General features: G+C 41.5%; 1 protein-coding gene across 4 annotated transcripts in view; it reads right to left on the reverse strand.

Moving 5' to 3' along the window:
• MDFIC (MyoD family inhibitor domain containing) overlaps positions 1-19,723 on the reverse strand; it is a 44,410-nt gene extending 24,687 nt beyond the window's left edge. The window contains exons 1-4 of one of the 4 annotated variants that reach the window (XM_088676580.1): positions 19,642-19,723; positions 19,216-19,250; positions 18,701-18,877; positions 10,745-10,876 (exon numbers count right to left, since the gene is read on the reverse strand). In XM_088676580.1, coding sequence (XP_088532706.1) covers positions 10,745-10,876; positions 18,701-18,794 — 226 coding nt within the window. In that variant the 5' untranslated portion in view covers positions 18,795-18,877; positions 19,216-19,250; positions 19,642-19,723. Of the gene's footprint in view, positions 1-10,744; positions 10,900-18,700; positions 18,878-19,215; positions 19,251-19,437; positions 19,514-19,641 lie in introns of those variants that run through there. The other 3 variants (XM_088676578.1, XM_088676581.1, XM_088676582.1) reach the window with 3 other exon arrangements.
• Positions 19,724-26,862: the final 7,139 nt, after the last annotated feature.

Raw genomic sequence — 26,862 nt, forward strand, 5'->3', positions numbered from 1 at the left:
AGTTTATCTGGGGTTCTGCTCAAATGCAGTCTAGGAAACTGGGTTCTGCACCCCAAAACATGCATTTTGATAACATAATTAGTTTTCCCCACAACTATTATCATTTTCCTTCCCCCTTGTTCTAGCTCTGAATTTACTGTTTCAAGCATGGGTTGGACTGGGTGATATGTAAGGGTTCACCAACTCTATGGTATGCTTACACTTGGCCCGTCTATGGTGTCTACCTACTAGCCAGTTCCAGGAATGATGCACAAGGGCCTAAGAGACATAAGGCCCAGATGGTCTCCTCAGGCCATTTTCTCCCAATCTAGTATAAATGAAATTCTCAACCAGCACACAACCATTTTGCCAGGAAATTTCTGAAAACAGAACGGAAGTTTAGGATCCAGCCCTTTTATAACCAACAGGAAAATAATATCTGAAATGTAATCTTAGTAGCCATTTAGCTTCAAGAAAGAGGGGCCACAATAGGCCCATGTGGGAGTTGGGCATTCTCTTCATGGCAAGCTATGTAATGCCAGTAATGAATACTAAAGTTGATGGGGAAGAAATCACTGTATTTGTACCTCTAGTTTTGTACATTTTCATAGCACTTAACTGGAACCACTAATTTTATGACCAATTACAACAGTGATCAACATTTTATAACACTAATTTATAGTCTCCCTAACATTTTATGCATTAGTATTCTTGATCAGCATCTTACACCTTCATTAATCACATTATCAAGGGTGTTTTGTTTTCTGTCACATAAAAATTTATGAGGTCTCAGGGCAAGGCAGGTGGTTATTCCTCTAAGGGTTTTTCCCCATTCCGTTTCCTCTTTACATACCAGAACATGTTCCTTTATTTTTTGTTTTCTCAGTTAATTTGTTTTATGACAGTGCTTTAGGTTTATAATGCCAAAATACTATACCTACTAGACCATTACTCACAAGTACTGCAAACAACACTGGATATGCCAGAAATGCTATCAAAGGTTCCAGCAGCTTGGTGCTTGCTCAGAAGGGACTGCATTATTAACTCATTATCATTTGTTTTTGTTGTGAGGCTACCTGGATAGTGATGTGGAGCCACTTCACAGTGTCTGCATTGCTACCTCCTGACACTGACAAAGGGAAACTAGCACATGGATGGCCAAAATGGTGCCCTTACAGATGTGGGGGCAGCAGGGGCAGCCTTGGCTAGGCACAATTGGCATCACTTTCACAAACATGTCTGGGGAGGGTGTAGGCTTTTAATTGTTGCTGGCAAACCACATTAAATAAATCAGTCTCATAACACTTTAATTATCCATAGGTGATAAGGAATTCCATGTAGGCAGGTAGAATTTTTTTATATATGGTTAGGTGTGCAGGCTAGCAGAGGAGGCATAGCTTTTACACCAGACCAATTGGGTCCCATGCTGGCCACAGAGGAGGATACACCTGCTTGTTCCATGACCAGCAAGCTGAAGGATGAAATTAATATTTTTATATTTACTTGCCATAAGCAGATGCTTAAAATTTAGTAAAGGGTTATATCCAACCTGTTGTGTTCCACTCGCACAACAGTGCTCTGTTTTGTCTGTGCACCCCCAAAATCTGCTTCAAATGGTCCTTCAATCCTCTACAGCTGATTTTGAGGTTACATAGGGGGTGGAGATGACAGTCTGTAGTGCCTATGGAACTGCAATGTTGGGTGCACTACTATATTTCTGGCAAAATTAAAACTTAGTACTGTATTATTTAATACAAAGAACTTCGCTCACAATATTTATATTTATGACATGAAAGATATTCTAGCAATACTAATAAAATAATTCCTACGAGTACTCTGCCACAGCAATGCAAGAAATATTATTGACCATGGATTGCAAAGATAAAATTTCCTTAAAACTTATACACTTCCTTACCTAAAAGGAAATCAAGTGAAGCTTATTTGAAATCAATGCTAAACACTTTAGGTACAATACTGGTTTCCAACTCCTCTCTCTCTCACACACACACCCATGGTTAAAGCATTTTTCTTACTAGACTATAGAGTTTCATGTCCCTTATAGGCAGTGACCACAAGGTTTCAAAATTGAGAAAGAAAAGAAAAAACACCAGTCATTTTGCTCTTGTAAATTTGTAAAAGAACATTCACAAAGGAGATGGCAAAGGCAGCCATAATGGGATGAAATTATCCATGCTATTCTACCCCCCCCCCCCAAGCAAGTTAAAATTCTGATCCTCCTCTCAGTTCACAGAAGAAGATATAAATCTCTATGAAATCATTATGCTCCCATAGTTTCAATATAGCGGAGGCCAGAGGTACTCAGAAGTCCTTATCTTCTGGAATTAACTGAATGGGCACCAAATATCAGCAAAGCTTTTTGCTTTATTTTCAACATTGTAAAGATATGCCATGATAAAATACATGCAGCATTCACAACAGAATACTTCAATTAAAAATGCTCCTCTCTTTTTCAGAAATGTATAGAACAAAACAACATTGTCCTGCTAGAGCTTATTTAGCACACACCACATTTACAAATATTTCAAACATAACCAATGTTTTTGTATGAAATTAGGTTATTTTTCAAAAATACTTTATACATGGAAAAATGTTTAACACACACAGTTGCTACAACCATGTGTAAATATTTTCCTATTTTTATTCAATAACTTTCCTTTCCTTTCCCCTTCCAAACTTCATGGAGAAGAATCTACTGGTGAAGCCATTAAAAGAATCATTATTTTATTTTATTTTTTAAATCAAATACAGTCGTACCTTGGATCCTGAACGCCTTGGTACTCGGACGTTTCGGCCCCCGAACGCCGCAAACCTGGAAGTGAATGTTCAGGTTTGCGAACGTTCCTTGGAACCCGAATGACTGACGGGACTTCTGCAGCTTCTGATTGGCTTCCTGAGGCCAATGAGAAGCTGCGCTTTGGTTTACGAACGTTTTGGAAGTTGAACGGACTTCTGGAACGGATTCTGTCCGACTTCAAAGGTACGACTGTAATTGGAGTGTTCTTATTTGCAGTGCCCATGTATGCAAGTATTTTCACATAGAACATAACTCATAACAGACTACCAGACTTTTAGAGGACATCTGAAGGCAGCGCTGTTTAGGGAAGCTGTTAATGTTTAATGAATTATTGTATTTTAATATTTCTGTTGGAAGCCGCCCAGAGTGGCTGGGGAAACCCAGCCAGATGGGTGGGGTATAAATATATTATTATTATTATTATTATTATTATTATTATTATTATTATTCCCCAGTCCCATTATGTGTGTGTGTGTGCATGTCTCTGTGTGTGTACATGCGCGCACACACACTCCATATCAAGCTATTATGTGTCTTCTACAATTCACATCCAGCCTTGTCTTCTCCCCTCCATTGAATTACACAAGCTCCCATTCCCCATAGCAATCTTGATGGGATACTGCTGCACTCCATGTACCACGGCAGAGAAGCATTAGTCCCATTGTTTTCAGGGCTTTATAAGTGAACTGTGGTATATTTATAGCACAGGGACACACCTCAAGTTGTGAATATTTCTAAGTGAAGTACTCTTCACACATACTGAACTCCCTCTAGCTCAAAAAGGAAAACGCTTAAAGCCACACATAATATGCAATATATGCCTGCATTTCCAAGTACAAATTATAAGTAGCAGCAGTTCCAACTCTCATGCCCTAAGCAAAATATAATTACTCAGCTCACCACAAAAGTGAAAGAAACCAGGTCTGCTATCCTCCTCCTTACATCCTTAAGAGGCAACTCTTAACCACAATATCTCTACATTTTAAATTTAAACCATAACACAGCTCCAACTGATACTAACTATAAATGTTCTTAAAAACATTTATCCAGCCCTTAAAGAAGTGCCAGAGAAAAGGCCTCATGGACTAATACCATCTTCTAAACTAAGAAGTGGACAAAATTACTGGATTCTACTCCAGCATAGTATTAGTACTGAATAACTGAATTCATTGGCAATTCTAGAGGTGCATCTATGGAATCTTTCTCATAGTTGAATTCCTCTCACTGAAAATTTGCAGTCTTTAGATACATAACAGGCTGTATATTCATGCACTGGAGCCTCCTGCCCCAACTTGACACAGTGACATCAGGTCCTGTCATGCAAGAGACCTCCATATCTGCTGTATTTTTCGCTCCATAAGACACACTTTTTTCCTCCTAAAAAGTAAGGGGAAATGTCTGTGTCTTTTATGGAGCGAATATGTGGTCCCTGGCAGTGGCGGAGCTGGGGACTTTGGTTCCCGGAGTGACAGGGGCGTGGCATGTCACCCGTGCAAGCGTCCTAATGGCGGTGCCCGCGCGAGGGGGTGAGGTGGGGGAAGAGGGCTTTAGAACACTCTTTAGAGTTCCCTCCGTCCGAAGGGCTCTGTGACTTGCATGAGAGCAGCCAGGACCCAGCGCAGGGGGGGGGGATCTTTCTCCCTTGCGTGGTCTGTCAGATTGGGACGGAGAGCTTTTTTATTGCTTTCCTCCTCTAAAAACTAGGTGCGTTTTATGGTCAGGTGTGTTTTATGGCACGAAAAATATGGCAAGTATTTGGCAAGGTCTACAACATTTCCCCAACATCCAGATGCACAACAACTTCAGTTCTGGTAGATCTGTAGCCAGGTTCAGTGTGTTTCCGAGGCAAGTGAAATGCAAAAACCTGTATTTTTCGCTCCATAGGATGCACCTGACCATAGGACACACCTAGTTTTTAGAGGAGGAAAACAAGAAAAAAATATTTTGCTTTCTTGAATTGTCCTAGGCATAGCAGCCAACTCCTAGAGGCCTAGGTGCCTTTGCCCTCCCCCCAATTAAATATTTGGTGAAGCTTCTTTTGCAAAGGGGGAAAGATCAGCTCAAAGTTGTGCAGCTTTTTTTGCACATGGGAAAATCCCCTTTTTTGGGGGGTCAGCTCAGAGTTGTGCATCTTTTTTGCAAAGGGGGAAAGCTCCATTTTTTTAGGATCAGCTCAAAGTTGCTGAGTTTCCTTGCAAAGGGAAAAATCCTGTTTTTATGGGGTTCAACTCACAGTTCTGCAACTTCTCTAGGAAAGGGACCCATTTCTACAGTTTCCAGACAGATAATCTAATCAGCCAGTCACATGTCTCCCTCTGCAGACAACAATTGAGGCCTAGGCAAGGGGCCAGGAGGAACCGTGAAGGGAGCTAGCTCTCTTATCTCCACCCCCGATCTCTTGCAATCAGCTGCTGAGCGGATTCCTTTCTCCTTCCCTCTTGTTAGCCTTTAGCTCTTTCTTAAAAAACAAAAAAGCAGGATCTGCCTTTAGCCCCTGGGCAATTCAGCTCCAGGGACCACGCATTCACTCCATAAGACGCACCAGACATATCCTCTTACTTTTTAGGAGGAAAAAAGTGCGTCTTGAAAAATACAGTATGTGAGAGGCTGTCTCTATCTATATACCACTATGAAGTGTAGACTTATATCTGAAAACTGAATTAAATCAGCTATGCAGCCACTACCCATTCTAGTTAACCCTTGGTACACAGTGTGCTTTTGTTCGTAGTTACGTTCAAGGACAACCTGCAGAGCACACAAATACAAATCTATTCCATTCAGATATACACCTTATATATACACAAAGAGCTATTGTCATATAGATGGTAATAAAGTGTATGTGAGTATTTACTACACCATTTTTGTTTAAAATATATTGTGCTACTAAAGGACTGATTATTTTGGAGATGGCTAACATTTTAAACCATCTTACGCCTTTACAATTTGGCAAAGTATCTAATTTTGTGTTTCAAATGCTAAACATGGTTAATTGAATATATCATTACTCTCGAAAATTGCAGACTATCACAATGCCAGTTGACTTACTCCACAGTATTATTTCAGGAAAGGTGTGGGCAGGTTCTTATTTTTTGTATGCTATACACAGACAAGCTTCTTTGAAATATACTGGAACCAAACGGAAGCATCCATCTTAACATAAAATGCAGCTTTATTTCTGGTAGGTTCATAAGGATGCATTACAGCTATGGGGTGGGGAGAGCGATTTAAGTAATATTTGCTTCAAACAATATATTGCTTTATGTGCTCTATTTAGAAAGCATCAAAACTTTAATTGCTGATCAGAGTTATGGAGATATTAACAAGGAAACGATAGTGACAAACAATTAGGACTTATCCCCTGTTAAGATAATGATCTTCTGACTTGGGGTTCACATTACCTAAAACTTTTTGGATTAATGCCTGAAGATGCAGCATAACCCTGTGCATGTCTACTAACAGGTATATCCCACTCTGCTCACTGGACCCTGCACCCAAGCAAATGAGCACCAGATTGTTCATACATAATAAAAATAGCAAACATCAATCTTAGGCTGGAAAGCAAAGTTATTCCCTCAGATAACACACTGCCTGTAGATTTAGTCCTCTTTAGAATCATTGCTTTTAATATGACCAACACTTTTTGAACAATTAAAAGATAGTAGCCTTGTGTCCTTCTCTTAGATTTAAGTTCAGTATATATGGGTAATTCTTAATACAAAGCTTGTTAACACTGACAGTTCGTTTTCATTCAAGAGCTGGTTCCAGTCACATGAAAACATTTATTCCGTCAGTCATTCAATTTGTATGCCGCTTTTTCACACACACAAAATCATGCTCAAATAAGCTTACAACAAAGAAAACCGAAATGCATTTCAAACAAACACTACAAAAACAATTTCAAAATAACATAGCAAAACAATAGCAAATATAATAGCCATACAAAAAAGCACATTTCAATACTATAAATTTAACAAGATTAATAAAACATGCAGCATCCAATAGCAAAAATAACAAGGGAGCTTCACGGTTTCACCTTAGTCCTAGAAAGACTCCTCCCATGATGTTGCAGCAGCTTCCTATAAGACTTCTAAGGGCAAGGGGTGGGTAGCTGGAAACACACCATTATAGAAAACATCATATACCAGTAATTGAGCAATGAGTGAAAGTCTTGTACAGTATACTGTATTATTAAAATCACTCTTTGAAAGCTATCACATCATCAAACTGGATAAATAACTTTGGCACAAAGTAGCTTTCAGTATATTTTCTGTGGGGCCTCAGTGTAAACTAACCCAATAAGGAAACTCCACCTAAGAGCTGATAATGCAATAGAGATGTCACAAAAGCAAGGTATTATTTGATAAGACTGATCATGTGAATCAGTCCTAAATGATTAGCCCCCCAGAGAACAATTCTCTAATACGTGCGAATGCAGACACTGAAAAAACTACCACTTCAGTTTCTCAAGCACTGTGAGGGATTTTTATTTATTTGTATTTTAGTGCATTACCTTGAAAGGTGCTTCCTTTGCATTTTTATGGCTTGGGTTTACCAAATTTCTCCACTTACTGAATAGTACACAACATATCCCAGAAGTTTATCCTCCCTGCTCCCTCCAATATGGATAAAAATACCCCTTTCCAGAAAGAACAAGGTGGATGTTTAGTGAAGAAGAGGATAAATTTGAAGCTGAAATGATGGATGGCAGTGACCTTTCTATCTGTAAAACTTCAGCATATAATAGGCTATTTAATCTTGAGAACTGGATTATTATTAATCAATTATTCATGACAGTTTGAATATATGGGAGATGCTTCTTGTTTTCTTAAATATCACAAAGCTGAAGTCCTGTTTGAGCAACAGGAAGATTAAATCTGAACAACTCTACAAGACCCATGCCTATTACTCCTTCAACTTCTATTGCTTATTGCTATAGAATATAGAACAAATAGTGCTGAATTAACTCCTGCTACGATAATTTTGCAGTAATGTGTCATTCCAACAAAGAAAAATAATGAAAAAACAAGTATATTGATGGAATTTGGCAGAATAGGCTATGTTCTTATGTGAATGGTGACAATGGAATCAGACAGCTTAGCTTCTCTTTTCAAGGAAAATGTCTCATAAGATCCTAAAGGTGCTCAAATTAAATGCTGAAATGATCGGCTGCATAACATTGCACTTTGAAGGGTGAAAATAGCAAGGCATGATGTGACAATAGTATGTTTACTTGCATTAGTACTCTTCATGGATAACAACTCTAAGTTTACTTCTCATTTTTTAATTTTTAACTTCTCTTAATTTACTAGTGGGACGTGAGTGGCGCTGTGGTCTAAACCACAGAGCCTAGGGCTTGCCAATCAGAAGGTTGGCAGTTCCAATCCCTGTGAATGGGTGAGATGCAGTTGTTCGGTTCCTGCTTCTGCCAACCTAGCAGTTTGAAAGCACATCAAAGTGCAAGTAGATAAATAGGTGCTGCTCCAGTGGGAAGGTAGGTGGCATTTCTGTGCACTGCTCTGGTTCACCAGTAGCGGCTTAGTTATGCTGGCCACATGACCCGGAAGCTGTATGCTGGCTCCCTCAGCGAGTAAAGCGAGACGAGCGCTGCAACCCCAGAGTCATCTGCGACTGGACTTAATGGTCAGGGGTCCCTTTACCTTTAATTTACTAGGGAAATGCCAATTTTAAAGAAAACACAAAGAAGGTATCATTGAACGAATTAAATACATAAGCCTGGAGAAGAGACGACTAAGAGGTGATGTAACAGTCATCTTCAAATATTTGAAGGGCTGTCACATACATGATGGACCCTATTTATTTTCTGCTGCTCTATGGAAAGGGTGAGAAATCTCAGGCCACAAGGTCAAAATCACAGAAGAATCACAGAAGAGGGCAACCAAAATGGTCAAAGGCCTGGAAACGATGCCTTATGAGGAACGGCTTAGGGAGCTAGGTACGTTTAGCCTGGAGAAGAGAAGGTTAAGGGGTGATATGATAGCCATGTTCAAATATATAAAAGGATGTCATATAGAGGAGGGAGAAAGATTGTTTTCTGCTGCTCCAGAGAAGCGGATACGGAGCAATGGATTCAAACTACAAGAAAGAAGATTCCACCTAAACATTAGGAAGAACTTCCTGACAGTAAGAGCTGTTTGGCAGTGGGATTTGCTACCAAGGAGTGTGGTGGAGTCTCCTTCTTTGGAGGTCTTTAAGCAGAGGCTTGACAGGCATATGTCAAGAATGCTTTGATGGTGTTTCCTGCTATGCAGGGGGTTGGACTGGATGGCCCTTGTGGTCTCTTCCAACTCTATGATTCTATGAAAAGCAGCTCTTCAGGCCTGTGTTTCCTTAGGTCATGTCCCCTCCCAGGCCTCTGTGTCCATCTCAAGTGTTTTTGCCAGGATGGAATATGCTCATGAACATTGATGATGCCTCTTCTTGCTAATACCTGGAAGGAGAGGTGGGATAGAATCATGGACCTTTGTAGGCTGGAATGTATCCTACTGTGGAAGGCAAGTGTCATATCCACTTTTGCTTCTCACTATACCTGTCAGTGGCATGCAGCCCCTGGAAAGCTGCTTATGAGAGAATGCAGCTCTCAGGCTGAGCAAAACTCCCCAGGCCTGATCCACAGGGTAGAAGCTAAAGCAAGGTGTCCAAATGACAAGAACAAAGATTAAGACTGAACATTAAGAAGAATTTCCTGACAGTGTTAAGCTGTTTAACTCCCCAAAAGTTATTATCTTGTTGTATTTTTTTTTTTACAATAATAAGAAAAATGAAACATCTGGAAACATTTATAATGGGAAAGCTGAGAAGACTTGTAACAAACAGAGCAATATTTGAAACTGTGTAGGTGGATAAACAATCCATTTGGAAGGAGAAAAAAAATATTGAGTCATTAAAGTAGCAGTAAATCATGTCCTCCCTCAAAGAGGGCACGTGTTGCGGTGAGACCTGCAAACTGACACCCTGTGTTGTGGGTGGGTAAGATTGGTCAGCCACAACACCCGATTGCTGTTACTTAAATTCTTAATTTTTTAAAATAATTGCTTTGTATGTCCTCAATCCAAAATTTACTTTTGACTGATTCCATTTCCTACACAATGGAATGCTCATATCTCACCATTCCAATGCAGTTTTACTAGACCATTAGGGAAGACCCATCAAGAACACGTGCTGCACGAAACATGCAAACAATAATCTCAATCTTCTAAAGCCACTGAGGCAGAAGTGAAGATTTACACATAAGACAACTTCCTACATACACTGCACTTTCCTGCACCCCCCCCCATTTATTGTTGTCCAATGCAGACCTCGAAATCAGGAACACAAGAACCTGCGGATCAGGCGAACACCCCCTCTAGGTCCAGCATCCTGTTCTCACAGTGACCAACCAAATGCCTATGGGAAATCCACAAGCAGGATTCGATAGGACTGGCCCATCCCATCTGTATGAGGGGGAGACAGGCACGAGCAGATAATTTGTGCCATTAAGACTAGCTACTCACTGAGATCAGGCTGGATGAAATTTGAATTTATAACTTGAATACTTGAATCACTGCCTTCTATAGAGAATCTGAAGGTACTCTCCTCTCTCCCTCACACACAACAAGACTGACAAATCTCAGGATTGTTCAAAGGGCATTTGCCTTCCTTGGAATTAATGGAAAACAGCATTACGGGATCTTAAAATAATAATTGCACAGATGTGCTGCCTGACATGGTATAATGCATGTTTGCTCATGTCACAAAAACAGCTTGTTTATCTCTAGGTGCTCTTTGATGATGAAGACTGACAGAAATCATCCCTGAGAAGAAATTCTATTGACACACATTAGAGTTCTACACAAATGCATTTGACACACATTTAGCTACATCAACAGTCAGTACAAGATTACACTAAAAAGGCAAGTCTAAACAGCAGCAATTAGCTCTGAAAATACTTACTTCTGATGAGGTCATCACCAGTGCAATTCCCCCAGACAGGCTGGTCTTCTGCATCTACTTGTGTATTTGGGTTATTTGAAGGTTCTCTGATCTCTCTCTCTCCTAGCGCTGTTCTTCCTCTATCACATTTTTCTAAATAACAACAAAGCATTACACTATAAGCAATGTAAGAAGATTTACCCCTTCCTTTCCAAGCTGCTTTATCAACAAGAATTTTCCAAACTGTTCTCTTATAAATTGTTCATGGCTAAGCTGTAAGAGTTAAGAATTAGCAAAAAGATTAAGGATAACTAAAATTATTTAATAATTGTTCTCTCAATTTATTATTCAGTTGCAGCAAGTTAAGAAAACTACTTCTCCCTCTGTCCTAACCATTCCCACACTGAAACATACTAAGGGATAAAGAGACTTCACGCTTGTGGGATCTGCTTTGGTGGTGGTGGTTTTTACTTGATCTCAGAGTTCCGCAAGCTGGAGCCAAGTGTTTGCATAGTAGCTCAGAGGTCCACACAGGGTAAATAGGGTAAATAGTATCTTATAACATATACTTAGCACAGGAATTTATTTTGAGAACCAAAACTGAACTCTCAGTCTCAACCTTTTCATACAAAAATCCACTCCAGGTTTTCCCCTTGGTTTTCTTTTTCTTTTCTTTTCTTTTTTTTGTTGTCTAACTGAGAGGGTGAGTTTTATGTGGAATCTACACACATATAAAAAATGTTCTGAAAATGCTTTTTAAAAAGTGTTTTTAAAAATACATTGAATTTTCCATAAGGCTCACCATCGCCATCTAGTGTCACATTGAGTATTGCACTTAAAACACATTTAAAACATTTTATTTGCAGCTGTATAGCTGAGTCCTTAGTTGTTGCTATTGCTAAACAGCTGGAAACCTTTGCCATCTACTGTAGAAATGATATCATTTTGAAGTATTATTTTATATACAGTGGTAAGGTAAAGGTAAAGGGACCCCTGACCATTAGGTCCAGTCATGACCGACTCTGGGGTTGCGCGCTCATCTCGCATTATTGGCCGAGGGAGCCGGCGTATAGCTTCCAGGTCATGTGGCCAGCATGACAAAGCCGCTTCTGGCAAACCAGAGCAGCACATGGAAACGCCGTTTACCTTCCCGCTGTAGCGGTTCCTATTTATCTACTTGCATTTTGACGTGCTTTCGAACTGCTAGGTTGGCAGGAGCTGGGACCGAGCAACGGGAGCTCACTCCGTCACAGGGATTCGAACCGCCGACCTTCTGATCAGCAAGCCCTAGGCTCAGTGGTTTAACCCACAGCGTCACCTGGGTCCCTTAATATACAGTGGTACCTCTACTTATAAATGACTCGACTTACTATGTTTCTACTTATGAATGGAGCTCCGTCCGCCATCTTGGATGCTGTTTAGATAGGATTTTTTCTCCCAATGCATTCCTATGGGATTCAACTTACAATTTTTTTTGACTTGCGAATGTGTGTTCGGAACGCATTAAATTTGTAAGTAGAGGTACCACTGTACTTAATTAAGGATTTCTGTACCAGCATTTACAAAATGGTCACAGGAAGTTCTGCAATTTTTTTAAAAAATAATAATGCATAAATACGTAATATAAAACATTTAAACAGCAAACTAAAATATCAGCAATAGTATCAGCAAGCAGGCAGAAGTTCCAGCTATACTGTAATTCTGTAATACCTATAGTTCCACATCTGTGTACTAAATTAAAGCAATGATGGTGCAAGAGGTCATTCCAAAGTGTTGAAGCTGATACTGAGAAGGCCTTATTAGAGGCCCTCTCATTTCTTACATCCTCAGTTGAGAGAAGCACCAAAAGGCCACCCTGCTGGTCTTATAAAGTGTTGGTCACATGGGCAAGACACGTTAGTATGGCAAGCAACCCTACTGTTTGGCTCTCGTGTGAGATCTCCCTCATTCCAACATCACTGATCGCATGGGATCAAACCTCAAGAGAGCAACAATCATGTTCCCTCTGTAACACAGGACTGGCTCTGTGTTATTTGGAAAGCACTGGAGTTATGTACCATTAAAAACTCTGAACCTCCAAAGTTCTTCACAGTCCATTTGAAAACCTGAAACTCCAAAGTACTTTGGCCAGAATAACAAGAAAGGGTGAGTCATGCTGCATAGATACACTGGTGTGTGTGTGTGTGTGTGTGTGTGGGTGTGTGTGCATGTATGTTGCTGTTTAGTCGTGTCATATATGTATGTATATACAGGGTGAGTCCTTTAAAAGAGGCCCCGTGAATACAGAGTACAGTGGTACCTCAGGTTAAGAACTTAATTCGTTCCGGAGGTCCGTTCTTAACCTGAAACCATTCTTAACCTGAGGTACCACTTTAGCTAATGGGGCCTCCTGCTGCTGCCGCCGCACCACCACCACGCGATTCCTGTTCTCATCCTGAAGCCAAGTTCTTAACCCGAGGTACTACTTCCAGGTTAGCGGAGTCTGTAACCTGAAACGTCTGTAACCTGAGGTACCACAGTACACATGTTCCACGGGGCCTCTTTTAAAAGTCTCACCGTGTGTGTGTGTGTGTGTGTGTGTATACAAAACCACCCATCCACACATGCATAGAACCCGAAGATTTCTGATACACAGAAAAGTGTCACATTCATATATCTTTTTTTTTATATAAAAAAAACCCAAAGCTGTCATATGACCAAAATCCTATTTAATAAAGCAATTCCAGATATCTTTATGTGGCCAACTTTTGAAGTAGTTTCCAGCCTACATACTTTAGCGATTACACAAATACCCCCCAATCTGCACTATTTTAGAATTGGCAAACATAATTAAAGGGAAAGCAAATTTTGCATAAACATTTTGAATTTAGGAAGTGCATTTTATATATTTTCATGGCCAACCTTTAGATATGTGTTTTGCCGTTCAATTAAACAATGTGCATGTGCACTGAAGAGCTGTGATTGATGACAGATCTTTCTTTAAAGGTTCCATGCCAGGTGGTCTCTGTGCTGCAATGGATCAGTGCATTCTGGCTGTTAACCAGAAGGCAGGTGGTTCGAGCCCACCTAGGAACGGCTGTGGGCAGGATTCCTGCATTGCAGGGGGTGGACTAGATGACCCTTGGGGTCATCTAGTCCAACTCTACAATTCCATGATAAATAGCCCATGTCATATTTCAAAGTAAAAAGCTGTTTGCCTTTTTAGCATCGCAATGACTGCAGCAGAAACTTCAAAGGAAATATCAACTATGTTGCATTTGCCCAAACAGCATCACTCGGTTCAAAGTTCTGACTGGAAAGGAATCCGAGATCGGAAACTGCTGTACTAAGCAGACCAAGATGGTATGAGGTAAAAGCCAATGTCACTAAAGTCATTTAGGCTTTGACTTCAGAAGAATATGCATGTGTCACTGCCACAAGGGCATTAATCATCTTAACTGAAATTATGCACAAGAAACTGAATGCAGAAGTATGTCCTTGCGACATTTACACTTAAGCTTGTCGAGAAATCTTGCATTTTCTTGGCTGATACTAATAAATTCATAGTTGTGTTAGAAGCAAGAAGAACAATGTAACATAAGACATTGTAACATAATACAAGACACTATTGTCTCAAAAGGTATTATTACTCATCACTCAAAACTGTAGCATTTAATAAATATGAAAAATCTTAGTAACATTTTTTCAACCGTTAAGAGGGGCAGGAGGGGGAATCCAATTACTCATAACATTAAAACCAGTTACCAGTAAAGGGTGGCGCAAAATCTGGAAAAATTAGAGTAATTGTGAAACTTGAGATTTTAGCAGTATTGATTTACTGTTATTTCTATTGGAGCACAATAGCAAAAATGTCATAGCTTTCTCTCATAAAAAGTACCTCTTTCCAAAGCATATCTACCCATCTAAGAGACTGTGTGACTGCTATATCCATTTCACACTTACCAACCTCAAGTTACAACCCAGTTTGGAGTCGATATGCAGCAAAACATCCTTAGAAAATCACTTTGTTCACTATCATTCTCTGTATTATTAAACAGTACTGTAAATAAAAACCTCACTAAGTTTGAAATCCTAAACACACTTATAAGGGAAACACCACCTCTGAACACAACAGGGCTTCCTACTGGGTAAGCCCTGTTCTAGGACAGTGGTCCCCCGTTAGCAAAGTACGGTGGACCCCCCCCCGTTGTTGTTTTTTTAAATCCAAGCCATGGATCCCCTGCTTTTGAATTTTTTGATACCTTTATGGTAGTTTTTGTTATGTGAATGGTGCCACAGACACCTTGAGTGGGTTACGTGGACCCTCTGGGATCCCTGGACCACCAATTGGGAACCACTGTTCTAGAATACTTTTAGTTCACAACAGGTTACAGATCTATGAGTCTTGAGTGGCACTGTCAGGCAACTGCAACACAAGTGGGAAGCCTCTCTAACCAAAGGGGAATGGGGGTGAGCAGGAGAAATAAAATTAAAAGGCTGCATCACTTTACTTGTTGCAGTTCTCCAAACTAAAAAAAGCTCCAACTCAAATCATAACTCAGAAACATTTACAGTAAGTTACATGATGACTCAACTGCACGTATTATGGGCTGCTGTCTCTCAAGCTTTGCAGATATTACTGACTCCTGTTAGCATCATCATACAAAGGCAAATGCTGCCAGCATAATCTACTCAGTAGAGGTCCATTCCATTGGCCAAATTTCAATGAGAGACTAGGCTGTCAGAATCATCCCTCCCCACATTTCCATATTAGAGTTTGGCTCCATTTGGCTCAAATCTTACACCCACTCCCTTGTCCTGTGCTTCAGACCTGAGCAGCCAGGGCTCAGCTCTCATCCAGAATAATATCTTCCTCCTAATTATAAACATTCCAATGTTTCAATTAATCAGTCTTTGTTTCAGGTGTTTCAGGAAGTATCTGCTTGCACTGTTTTATTTTTTGTAATGGTGAGGTCCATTAACCATTCAGAATGATAGCATGATAGTGTGAAGGAGAAGGTACCAACAAATCGTTGCAAGTCTGGTTGCAGTCCCTCAATTATGGCAAGGAAGGCAGGAACTTCACAATTTGCTTTGTTATAAGTATATTTATGCCACCCTTCAATTATATTCCCAGGGCAGTTTACAAAATAACATGAAAATAACATGTAAATACAAAAAATACAGCAATCTAAAAGCCACAAAATAATAAAACAGCAAAATTAAAACTGCATCTAAAACGTTTAGGAAAATAAAAATGTATATGCCTGGCAGCAACAGGATAGAAAAGCACCTGTAGGGCAAAAATCTCTAGGAAGAATGTTACACTACTGGTGAACCACAACTATATGACCATGTGCTGAATACTTCTCACCACTGACCATCACCCATACATCTAGAATTACAGAAGGTGAGTAGGTGAGAGAAATAGGGTGGCAGCTTGACATCCGGACAACTCCTAATTTCATTGGCAGGCAAAAAGTTCGACCTCCTCTCTCCACAATCACACACCCTTATGACCTTTTTCATCTTCCACTTTATACATTACTGGTGTTCATCTGCTTTTAAAAGATGTGGGTCTGCTGCACAGGATAGTTTGGGCCTAAGAAAATGTAAAAGTTTTGAGGCTGATCTTTCAACTGTAGCTCTAACCAGCCTAAATATATCATCTCTCTTTATAGGTAAAGGTAAAGGGACCCCTGACCGTTAGGCCCAGTCGCGGAAGACTCTGAGGTTGCAGCGCTCATCTCGCTTTATTGGCCGAGGGAGCTGGCATACAGCTTCCGGGTCATGTGGCCAGCATGACTAAGCCGCTTCTGGCGAGCCAAAGCAGCACACAGAAACACCGTTTACCTTCCTTCTGGAGTGGTACCTATTTATCTACTTGCACTTTGACGTGCTTTCAAACTGCTAGGTTGGCAGGAGCTGGGACAGAGCAATGGGAGCTCACCCCAGGGATTGTGGTTTGTTTCATGCAAACAAACTATGAATGGGAAGCTTCACATCACTGTTTCTTTGACGGCAGCATAGCCATACAAAGAGGAATGGTTCTCATACAGATTCTATGGGAAGGACTCTTGCTTTTTTTAAAGTCCTGAGACATCTCAAAAAGCAAGTAAGTTTGATTCTTGTTTACATCTCCATGTGTGCTAAGTAAATGAGATACCCATACACTGCAACAGCGCATAGATAGGCTTCAGATCTGAGAAATGCTCATGGAAGTGGCCTAAGTATGTCCATACATTATATATTGTTCCTTAATAACTCAAAAAGTGTTTCATAAAACAGTTCTGATGTATGCAGGCATACACCCAACTCCAGATAATAAACTGGCAGCAGCATTTTGTCCCAGCTGAATTTTCTGAAAACACTAAGCAATCCTATCTAGAATGCATTACCGAAGTCCAACCTCGAGGTCACTAGGGCATGAATGACCATGACTTTGCCCGACTTTGCCAGGGAGAGGTGTAACTCATGCACCAGACAACACTGGTAAAAGATACCCTTAGTCACTGCCATTGTGTAAGTGGAAAAGTTACCTTATTAACCTCTACAGCAACTTGGTGCCATACAGTTCAATCTTATGCATGTTTTATTCAGTAAAAACCAACATGTTAAATGGAATTTACATTTAACTTATTAAGAGGCTGCAATCAAATGTGCTTTATGAGGGTGAAAATCCCACTGATCACAGTGGGATTTACTTTGAAGTAAACCTTCATTGGATCGGCTGTTATTGATTTTCCCTATGAATTCTTTAGAAGTTTAATTCTGACAAAAGTTACATGGCAAGGATAGTTAAGCACTTCTACAATAATGAAGGTTTGTTATTATTAACACATATTTCTAGTGTGTCAAATTCATCCTTGAGTTTAGATTGCTGCTGCAACAATATTGTCACTATACAGTTGTGGACTAGTGTAAGTATTTATTTTGGTCTTCAAATATTATTGTGCATAGTGGAGAACCATTTAAAGACAAAGTGTCAGTTCTAAAAGAGTAAAAACCATGAAGTGGTTAAAATACTAGATATTGTCTTTAAAAGAAAAAGAAAATCACTTAAATGCCTCTCATTTTATTTATAGAAAAAGGTATTCCAAAATCTAAAACATTTTAAATGCTGTTAAAACACAGAACTCTTTACATAAACAAACAGTGTCACATGACCATCCTCCTACTTGAATGTGCTCACTTTAAACTTATCCCCTGGTGAATCTGGAAGGCAAATTTTAAAACAAAATTGAAAGTAAACAGCCAGCTACACATAGGAGGCTGCCTTACACTGACCAACCAGTTGTCCATCAAACTCAAGTATTTCCTACACTGACTGGCAGCCACTCTCCTGGGTTTCAGATAGTGGTCCCTCCCTGTCCTACCTGGAGATGCTGGGACCTTCTACATGCAAAGCAGACATTCTACCATTGAGCTACAGTCTTTCCCCTGCAAATATTTTGTTGCATATATAAGCATTTTAAAGCATATCAACTCTGGAGCAGCTGCTTATATGCACACTTTCAGGCAGTTTGGAGGGAGAAGATAAAGGCCTAGCCTGAAATCACCTGCCCCCTCCCCTCCAGTTTCAAAACTACTACAAGGCGAAAAATAAGAGTTTTGTACATATTTAGTCCGGCATTCCTTGGCCTGCTTCGGAATTTGGGAGGTGTGGCAAAAATGGCAACAACAACAACAATAAAAAATGCCAGGAGTGAAGAACAGCCATCTCTTCTTGAACGCATCTAGAGGAAGGCACTGGAGAAGGAAGTGACACAGGGACACAAACCCCCTCATTTTATGCCTGTTTTGCAGAAGAATCCCAGCACCACCACCACCACCCACTTTCCTAACAGGATGTGGGGAAGGTAGAAAAGGCAACACACACACACCTCTCCTTCCCAATGCACACAGCCTACGGTAATCTCAGCTGCATCGTTTCAGCTGTTCAGCCGTCGCGGCTCTTCCCCCAGAAAAAAACAAAACAAAAACTTTCGAGCAACTTACCTCGAGGGAGCGAGATCAAAAAGCTGTTTTCAGCCGGAGCTGCGCGCTCTGGCCCTTCAGGCCCTGAAGGAAGAGGTTCTCTCGCTTGGGACATCTGCCAAGCTCTCTTCCTCCGAGTAATAAAGAGCTTAAACGCCCCTCTCCTCCTCCTCCTCTCGACAAGGCTAACACAAGACCCTGAAGGAAGAAACAAATGAAGAAGTCTTTCAGACGGGCTTCGAGGCGCGCATTCTCTCTCACACACAAACACACACATACCCCGGTATATACAGTACGTATTATCTGACTTGCTTGCAGGCAAAGGACGGGAGATGCGCCGCCGCCAAAGAGAAGCCCAAACTTTTTTTTTTTTTGCAAAGCAGCCGGGCGCGCCGGTTTCTGCTGAAATATTAACACACACACACACACACGTTGTTGTTTATTTTTAACCCAAAACACTGCGCGCGAAGAAGAGGAGCCAGCCAAAAGCTTCGGGCCGAAACAAAACAAAAGCAACCTCCTTCAGCGCCTTTTACCTTGGCATTTCCTCTCAAGAAGTCCTGCTCTCTTCCTTCCCGGGGTTGGGAGGGAAAGAAGGAAGGAAAGAAAGAAGGGGGGGGAGAGAAATAACTTTAGCAGGATCTCTTCTCCCAGGCCAGCCGCTTCCCCAACATCTCCCCTCCCGTTCCCGCCTCTTTCTTCCGCGCCCCCCCCCTTTCTTTCCTTTCCTCCGGCTGTTTAGCACCCCACCCACCCACCGGGGCAGCGGCTTAGCTTGGCCCCAGACGGAGCCTCCCAGCGCGGAAACTGGCGTCAGCTTCGGCCCGAGCGCGGCTCGCGCCCCTCCCGCCAAAACTGGGGCTCTCGCGCTCTCTTTCTCATTTCCCCTCCCCACCAGCCGTCATCGTTTCCTCACGAAAACCGCCTGGCTCTTCTTTTTCGACAGGCAGCGCGGTACTTACTTAAGAAGACATAAACAAAAAACAAAAAACCGAGCTTGGCTTGGTCCTAAGGAACAACTAGCCTGACTATAGTTGTTGTTGTTGTCCCTGAATGGAGTGAACTTTTTTTTTACAAGACGAATGGACTCGGGCGGGATCTGTTGCACCTGATGGCCGTTAGGCCCAGGGAAGTTTATATAGCTCCAGCCAGGGCCAGATTTAGGTTTGATGAGGCCCTAAGCTACTGAAGGTAATTGTCACTGTTTTTTGTGTTGCAAATACTCAATGCTATATGGTAATTTATGGACCTAATAGGTATCTAAAGCCATTTGCACATAACAAAATACGTATTTTATCAAAGTAATTGTTGAACTGAAATACAATTAAGAAGTATACTAATAGTGAAATACAACCAAGAAGAAGTATATTTGCCCCCCCCCCAAGAGAGTGGGGCCCTAAGCTATAGCTTGTTTAGCTTATATGTAAATCCAGCACTGGCTCCAGCAGCCCTAAATATACTAAATGCCATCGGATTTGACGTTTTTTCCTGATTATGCTCAAAAATTGTTCCTTCTCTAAGGAGGCACAAGTAAATGTAGGAGTACATGTGTGTGCCCCCCATAGGAGTGAACTCCTAGGGGCAGAGGGGTCTTTCCTTCCCCCCATAAAATATCTGAAGAGGGCCACCACCCCACCCCCAAAAAGTTGATGGGCATTGCCTGCACACACACCCCGCCCAATGTTTTATTCAAGTTGGCAGCCCTTGCCTCTCCCCCCCCCAACACTTAGAATCATAGAAGTGTAGAGTTGGAAGGGGCCGCAAGGGTCATCTAGTTCAACGCCCTGCAATGCAAGGATCTTTTACCCAATGTGAGACGTTCTACTTGCACACAACCATGTAAATGTGTGATGCAGGGAAATAAATAATTTGATTTAAATTGCAAAAATGGCTCCAAAGGGGCAAAAATGGTCCAAAAAGAGCAGGAAAGGGGCTAGCAATCCCAGCAGCCTTTGCAACTTTGATCCCATGAGCCTGAAAGGAGGTTTGGAGGGAGCAATTGTGGTGGAATTTGGTGGATTTTTGGCAGAGTTTTCAGATGAGTTTTCAGAGATGGCACCTAAACACAAAGGCATCGTCATCTTCCTCAGGTGCCGAGAAACCCAAGAAGCAGCAAGTGCTGCTCATGCCGAAGGAAAAACTGGAAGCGCTGGGCTTGTTTACAAGATGGTATGACTGTGTGTGCTGTGGCACGGAAGTAAGACAGGAACGAGTCCAGCAAATGTGCCATCAAGACACAGGAGAAGGAAATATGGGCACCAGTGGTAGCGAGTGCACCAACAACTGCAAAGGTCACCAGCAATATGTGGGACAAGGTTCTGGTGAAGACAGAGAAGGTGCTGAACCTGTGGCTGCAGGACATGAACCGCAAGCGTGCCCCCATTGATGGCAACACCTTGTGCCAGAAGGCTTTTCGCACACTTCAAGTCTGCTTCTGGAGGGAGGAAACAGTCTGTGAAGGCGTTCCAAATCAGCTCTGGTTGGCTGCACCGCTTGTAGGGTCACTTCAGTTTGAAGGAAATCCACACCACTGGTGAAGCTACATCCACGGACAAGGAGGTTTCCCAAGCATACCCTGACCAGCTTAAAAGACAACAGCGCCAGCTGCCCATTACCCTGTTCCTCTGCAGGACACCTGCAGTAGTACCATCAGCAGCAAATGAATCTGAACCATGGCCAAGGACTTTGGGGTACCAGTCTACCCGCTCCCTTGTCGTTTCCACATCATCCTCCAGCGATGAGGAAGACTAAGAGCCACCAGTGCCATCATTCATGCCAGTCTGGTAAGTGCTGCTGGGTTTTTTAAAGAGTTCCCAGAGGTTTACTGGGTGTTACAGGCTTTTAAAATGGCGTTCCCCACTCTAGTTCATTTCACGTATACACGTGGTACCTGGCAACATAACCCCTGCATAACTGGGGAGATAGCTGTACTTGTAGTAACAGACTTCACATGCAAAGTACCCCAACAGAATCCTCTTTCTTTCCCAGAAGCCTAGAATACATCATAGAAATTCAAAGGTGAGGGAAAGGTATTTTATTCACTATACTATTGCTACCAACTTGTAGGCCTCCAGAGTTGAACCTCAGCAGTAAAATCAAATGAAGCCCAATGTTGACCCCATAATTACTGGAATACAGTCGTACATTGGAAGTTGAACGGAATCTGTTCCGGAAGTCCGTTTGACTTCTAAAATATTCAGAAACCAAAGCGTGGCTCCTCCTGCAGCTAATCGGAAGCTGCGGAAGCCCCGCCGGATGTCTGGGTTCCAAAGAACGTTCGCAAACCAGAACACTCACTTCCGGGTTTGCAGCGTTTGGGAGCCAAAATGTCCGGGTACCAAGGTGTTCAGGATCCAAGGTACAGCTGTATTCCTTTGGGTCCTATTTTGTCCCCCCTCCCAGATTGTGGGGGGTAGGGGGACGTGCACAAAAGGATTCACAGCAAATGCACCAACTGATGTGAAAGGCAGCCTCTTACCCTATGAGTTAAGCCAGGGGTTGCCAACCATCACAACTCAGCACCTGAGTATGTTATTGATATTACAACAGCTTCTGAAATGCTTCACAAAAAGATAGCAAATGCTGTAGAATACAGTACTAGATGGGGAATCACAGAAAACCAAAGGCAATTCATAGCAGCACACTTTTTAAAAAATTCTTAATTTTTGTGGAATGACTCTAGCCAGACCACCAGGTAAGGTACCTGTAAGGTGGTTGTAAAATAGCAAAGGTATGACTTCTGTTATTCAGACCTCTGCTACCTCCCCACCCATTATTTGGGGGTGGGAAATCAACACCTGAGCTAGGAGCAGGACTATGACAGCTAGTCCTGACTGCCCAATGTCACATGACTCACTAGGTTCTCTCCCCTCCCATTGGTTAATCTTGGATATCTTTTTTAAAAGCCCATGTTAATACAGGATATACAGAAGATCAGTTTTTTTCATGTCTTATCTACTAAAAACATACTCAGCATACTTAGTGACACTGATCAACTCCCTCAGAATGGTAAGAGCAGCCTGGTTGGATCAGGCTAAATGCCTACAGTATCTAGTCCTGGCATCCTGCTTCAGTTCAGGCAGTTTAGTTCAGATACCCTACTTTTTCTACAGTGAAGCAGGGGAGAATTATGAATTTATGAATCAGCTTTCACTTAAGTTTCAATGCAGTTTACAATTGATCAATAATAGCAAGCTAAAATTAGAAATAAAGGCAATAAAAACAACTAAAAGGTTTAAATCAATACAAATAAAACACTCAAGGATATATATTAAAAGTCAAAACGAAACAAAAATGTCTTTACTTGTTTCTGCAAAGTAAAAAATAGTGGGCACATTTCATATCTCAGTAGGGATGCATGCTGGAAGCCCTGCTCCAAATTGCTGTGGAGTAGGCTTCTGCTATCTTAGGGACTTCAAGGAGACACCCTCCTACAGAATGCAGTGACCTACTGGGATGTAAGACAGTCTCTGCTGCAGTAAACTGGTCCTGAGCAGCACAGGGATTTAAACCTTGTGGCTGCAGCATGTGTGAAGCTATAACAGGAAGATAATTAAGCCAGACTCCTCAAAACACATGTATCTGTCATGACCTGTGGGAGATTTACACACTTATCACTGTGACTAGAGGTGAACCCTATCTTAAGAAACCACCAGAAAATGATTTTGTGGTAAGTTTCCTCACAATTACAAGAAGTTCTATGTCCCAAATGCATCTTGTTCTGTTTTTCTTATTTCATGCAACTGCATTTTCAAATGTGAGGGGGGAGTGGTATGGCAAGGCATAATTTGCATATACTTATCTATTTTCCTTAAATTTATATCTCCACTTTTGGCCCCTCATGGAAGGTAAGGCAGGGATACTTAAGTTTCTCCCAACAAGGCATTAACTAGATCCAGACTTGATTAGTAGTAGCAGCAGCAGGGTGGAAGCCTCATATGCCTTCAGACCATGGCCTGCTCCATAATTTCTCCATAACCTTGCAAAATTATGAGAAAATTGAGAAAAACCTTGTCTTGTGTGTGTGTGTGTGTGTGTGTGTGTGTGTTGTTGTTGTTGTTGTTGTTTGTTTGTTTGTTTTTTTGTTTTAAAAATCTATACTCATTTATATAATCACTTAAAACAAAAAATAAATCTCTAACATTATAATCAGGGATGTTACTATACTTTGCTTACCGTGCATCTGAGTCCACTGCAAAGTGCAGTACTGGTGAGACCACCCCAGCCATCTGCCATCTTAATCTGCCCAGAGGCTTCTATGCATATAAATTAGCACATGCAAATTTGTGTCATGGGCCCATGCCCCGAATCCTTTAAGTACCTAGCAATGCCTCCTGGTTTCTCATCAACACACAATCAGATTTGGTTTCAACTGACTGTACTATTGTGCTCTCAAAAGTAATCTCCAGCTTTGCTAATGTACTGATCACAAGGCCTTACTTTCTCTGTTGTCTGTCTTTCAAGGGCTCTGTGAGGTCTAAATTGAGCTAGAGATTCAGACATGTATTCCATTTTGGTTTTTTAATTCCTAAGGGAGCATGTATTTCTCATTTACTGCCTTGTCCCTGCCTTGTCTGTAACTTGAAACCTTGAAAGCAAATTAGGTTTGTAACTTAATTAAGTGCCTATTTGAACTCATTCCTCCATCATGGTATGAAAAAATCTGAATACATGGCTGGATAAAGACCAACTTGGCATTTCTAAAAAATGTTGTAATTTATTGAACCATCTGTATTTCCATGATTTATACAGACAGAAGAGTCTTGAGTTACTTGAGAAGTTGCTCCTGGTTAAAATAGGTAAAGGGTAAAGGGACCCCTGACCACTAGGTCCAGTCGTGACCGACTCTGGGGTTGTGCGCTCATCTCACATTATTGGCCGAGGGAGCCGGCGTATAGCTTCCAGGTCATGTGGCCAGCATGACAAAGCCACTTCTGGCGAACCAGAGCAGCACACGGAAACGCCGTTTACCTTCCCGCTGTAGCGGTTCCTATTTATCTACTTGCATTTTGACGTGCTTTCAAACTGCTAGGTTGGCAGGAGCTGGGACCGAGCAATGGGAGCTCACCCCGTCACAGGGATTCGAACCGCTGACCTTCTGATCAGCAAGCCCTAGGCTCAGTGGTTTAACCCACAGCGCTACCTGGGTCCCTTACCTGGTTAAATTAGATAAAGGAAAAAAGAGGTCAGGAAACTGCATCTAACCCCTGGCGTTTCCTCACATCCTGCTTCCTACCTTACCCAACACTGGTGCCCACCAGCAAGCACACTGGTTCATTGGGGACCCCTCCAGACCACTATGGTTTCTTCTTCTTTCTTCCATTGTGGTACACTGTGTGAAGAAGAGGTTTAAATATCCCCCTTTAGCTGAGGAATAGGCAGGGCCTTTTTTTTGTTCCCTTCATGGCACACTGTAGATGAAACTAATCTCCTTGTCAGTTAATTTGCTCTGATAAACTGGGGAGGGAGCAGTCTTCCCTACTGTGGCATATGGAGATTTAAACCCTTCCACACCATAGTGAGGATACACACTGTGCCCTCCTCACTACTCAGTTGATGTGCATGAGGAAGTAAGAAAGCCCTGATTTTAATCCTCATCTCATGGTGCTTTAAACCCCACCCAGTGTGTGGAGATAGTGTTGAAAATAACTTGTCTCTGCTGATATGCATGGCCCAGCTGAGGAGAGGAGGCTTAGCAAAAGGGAGAAGAGTCAATTGGATTGTGTGTCTGTGCTAAAGTGTGTGTGATAGAAGGGGTGTATTATTGGTCCTGCTAACATTTTGAATATTGCGTACAAACGGTTTTCCACTGGGGTAATGAGACTCCTGGCTAAAATAGGTAACAAGTTTCATTTGCCCAATTTTCCTCTGTTAAAATAGACTACTGAGTCCATTGCTATTATTCAGCTCTAGTACAACATATTATGGATATGGGCAGTGGAGAAGAACTTAATTTAGCTTTTTAACTGGCCACAACTCAGTTAAAATTAAAAAGTCAGATTTAGTCCCATTAGTATAATAGCACTGGTGACTGGAATTATGCCCACAATCCTAAAAACATTTAACAGAATTTGCTGTTGTTGGCATCTGTTTTGAGAGGCAATGGAGTGTGACTGTGGTGGTGAAGTCAAATCATGGGACAACCACATTGCCTGCTGTGGCTGCAGAAACTTCCCTGACACCTGCGGGCATAGGACGGTATACAAACAACAACAACTCATAACTGCTGCTTCTTGCATTGTTTTGCTGCATTAGCAGCACTGAAGTGATCTTTCTAGGGCACAGTCCTGGGCTGCCCAGGCAACAAGACCCCATCTCTTGGCCTTCCAAAGAAAAGCAGAGCAATACATTTGGCAGCAGCTTGGCTGTAGGAGTTGCCGGAATGAGGTGTACAAGACATCATCCAACTGTTTTATGGACCCCCCACTGGATTTTTGTAGGGTTTACTCCTTAGCCTTTTCCCCCTTGAAGATGCCCCTCAAGGCAGCGAGTATAGGAAGTAAATCCTATTGAATTCACACACATCTGTATCTTGTGTGGAAAGGGAAGTGATCGCAGTAAAAAGCAAACAAACTGACACAACAAAAATCAGCTAGTAATTCATTATACTCTAAACAAACATATTTGAAAATGCAGTAATACTAAAGAAATTACCTTGTGGCAATTAGGATATTGGCACTATAATATCTTCCCAGAAACAAACTTCAGAAGGTGTGGCCCAAATCCGAGGGAGAATTCCAAGTATGAATAATGCTTAGCTATCTAAACAGCACCATCACAGATTACATACTTTTTTCTTTTCTTTTCTTTTTTTAAAAAAAAGCTCTTTAGAAACATGTTCAAAGAATTTCTGAATAACCGTTGTTTATAAGTAGATTTCCAGCAAAGTAGATTGAATAGCAACAGCATGAAATTGCTAGTGGAGGAGGAAGCATATGAGGAAAGTACCAATCACCATCAGCAAACAGTAATATCAGCAGTACAAAAAATGCTATCAGATGCACAGAATAAACAAACTGAATAAATGGAAACAATTTTATCACACTAGTGTATTTCAATTACAGTAATTTTAGATGTTATTTGTACACATAATAGGTAAAATACAACTGGGAGGAAAAATGAGATTTCCGAGATTATGGTATTTCTTTCATTTTGGTAAGTAAAAGGTGTTTCAGCCCAGTGTC

Source organism: Zootoca vivipara, chromosome 9 (genome assembly GCF_965207765.1).
Source record: "Zootoca vivipara chromosome 9, rZooViv2.hap1.1, whole genome shotgun sequence".
Taxonomy (NCBI): Eukaryota; Metazoa; Chordata; class Lepidosauria; order Squamata; family Lacertidae; genus Zootoca; species Zootoca vivipara.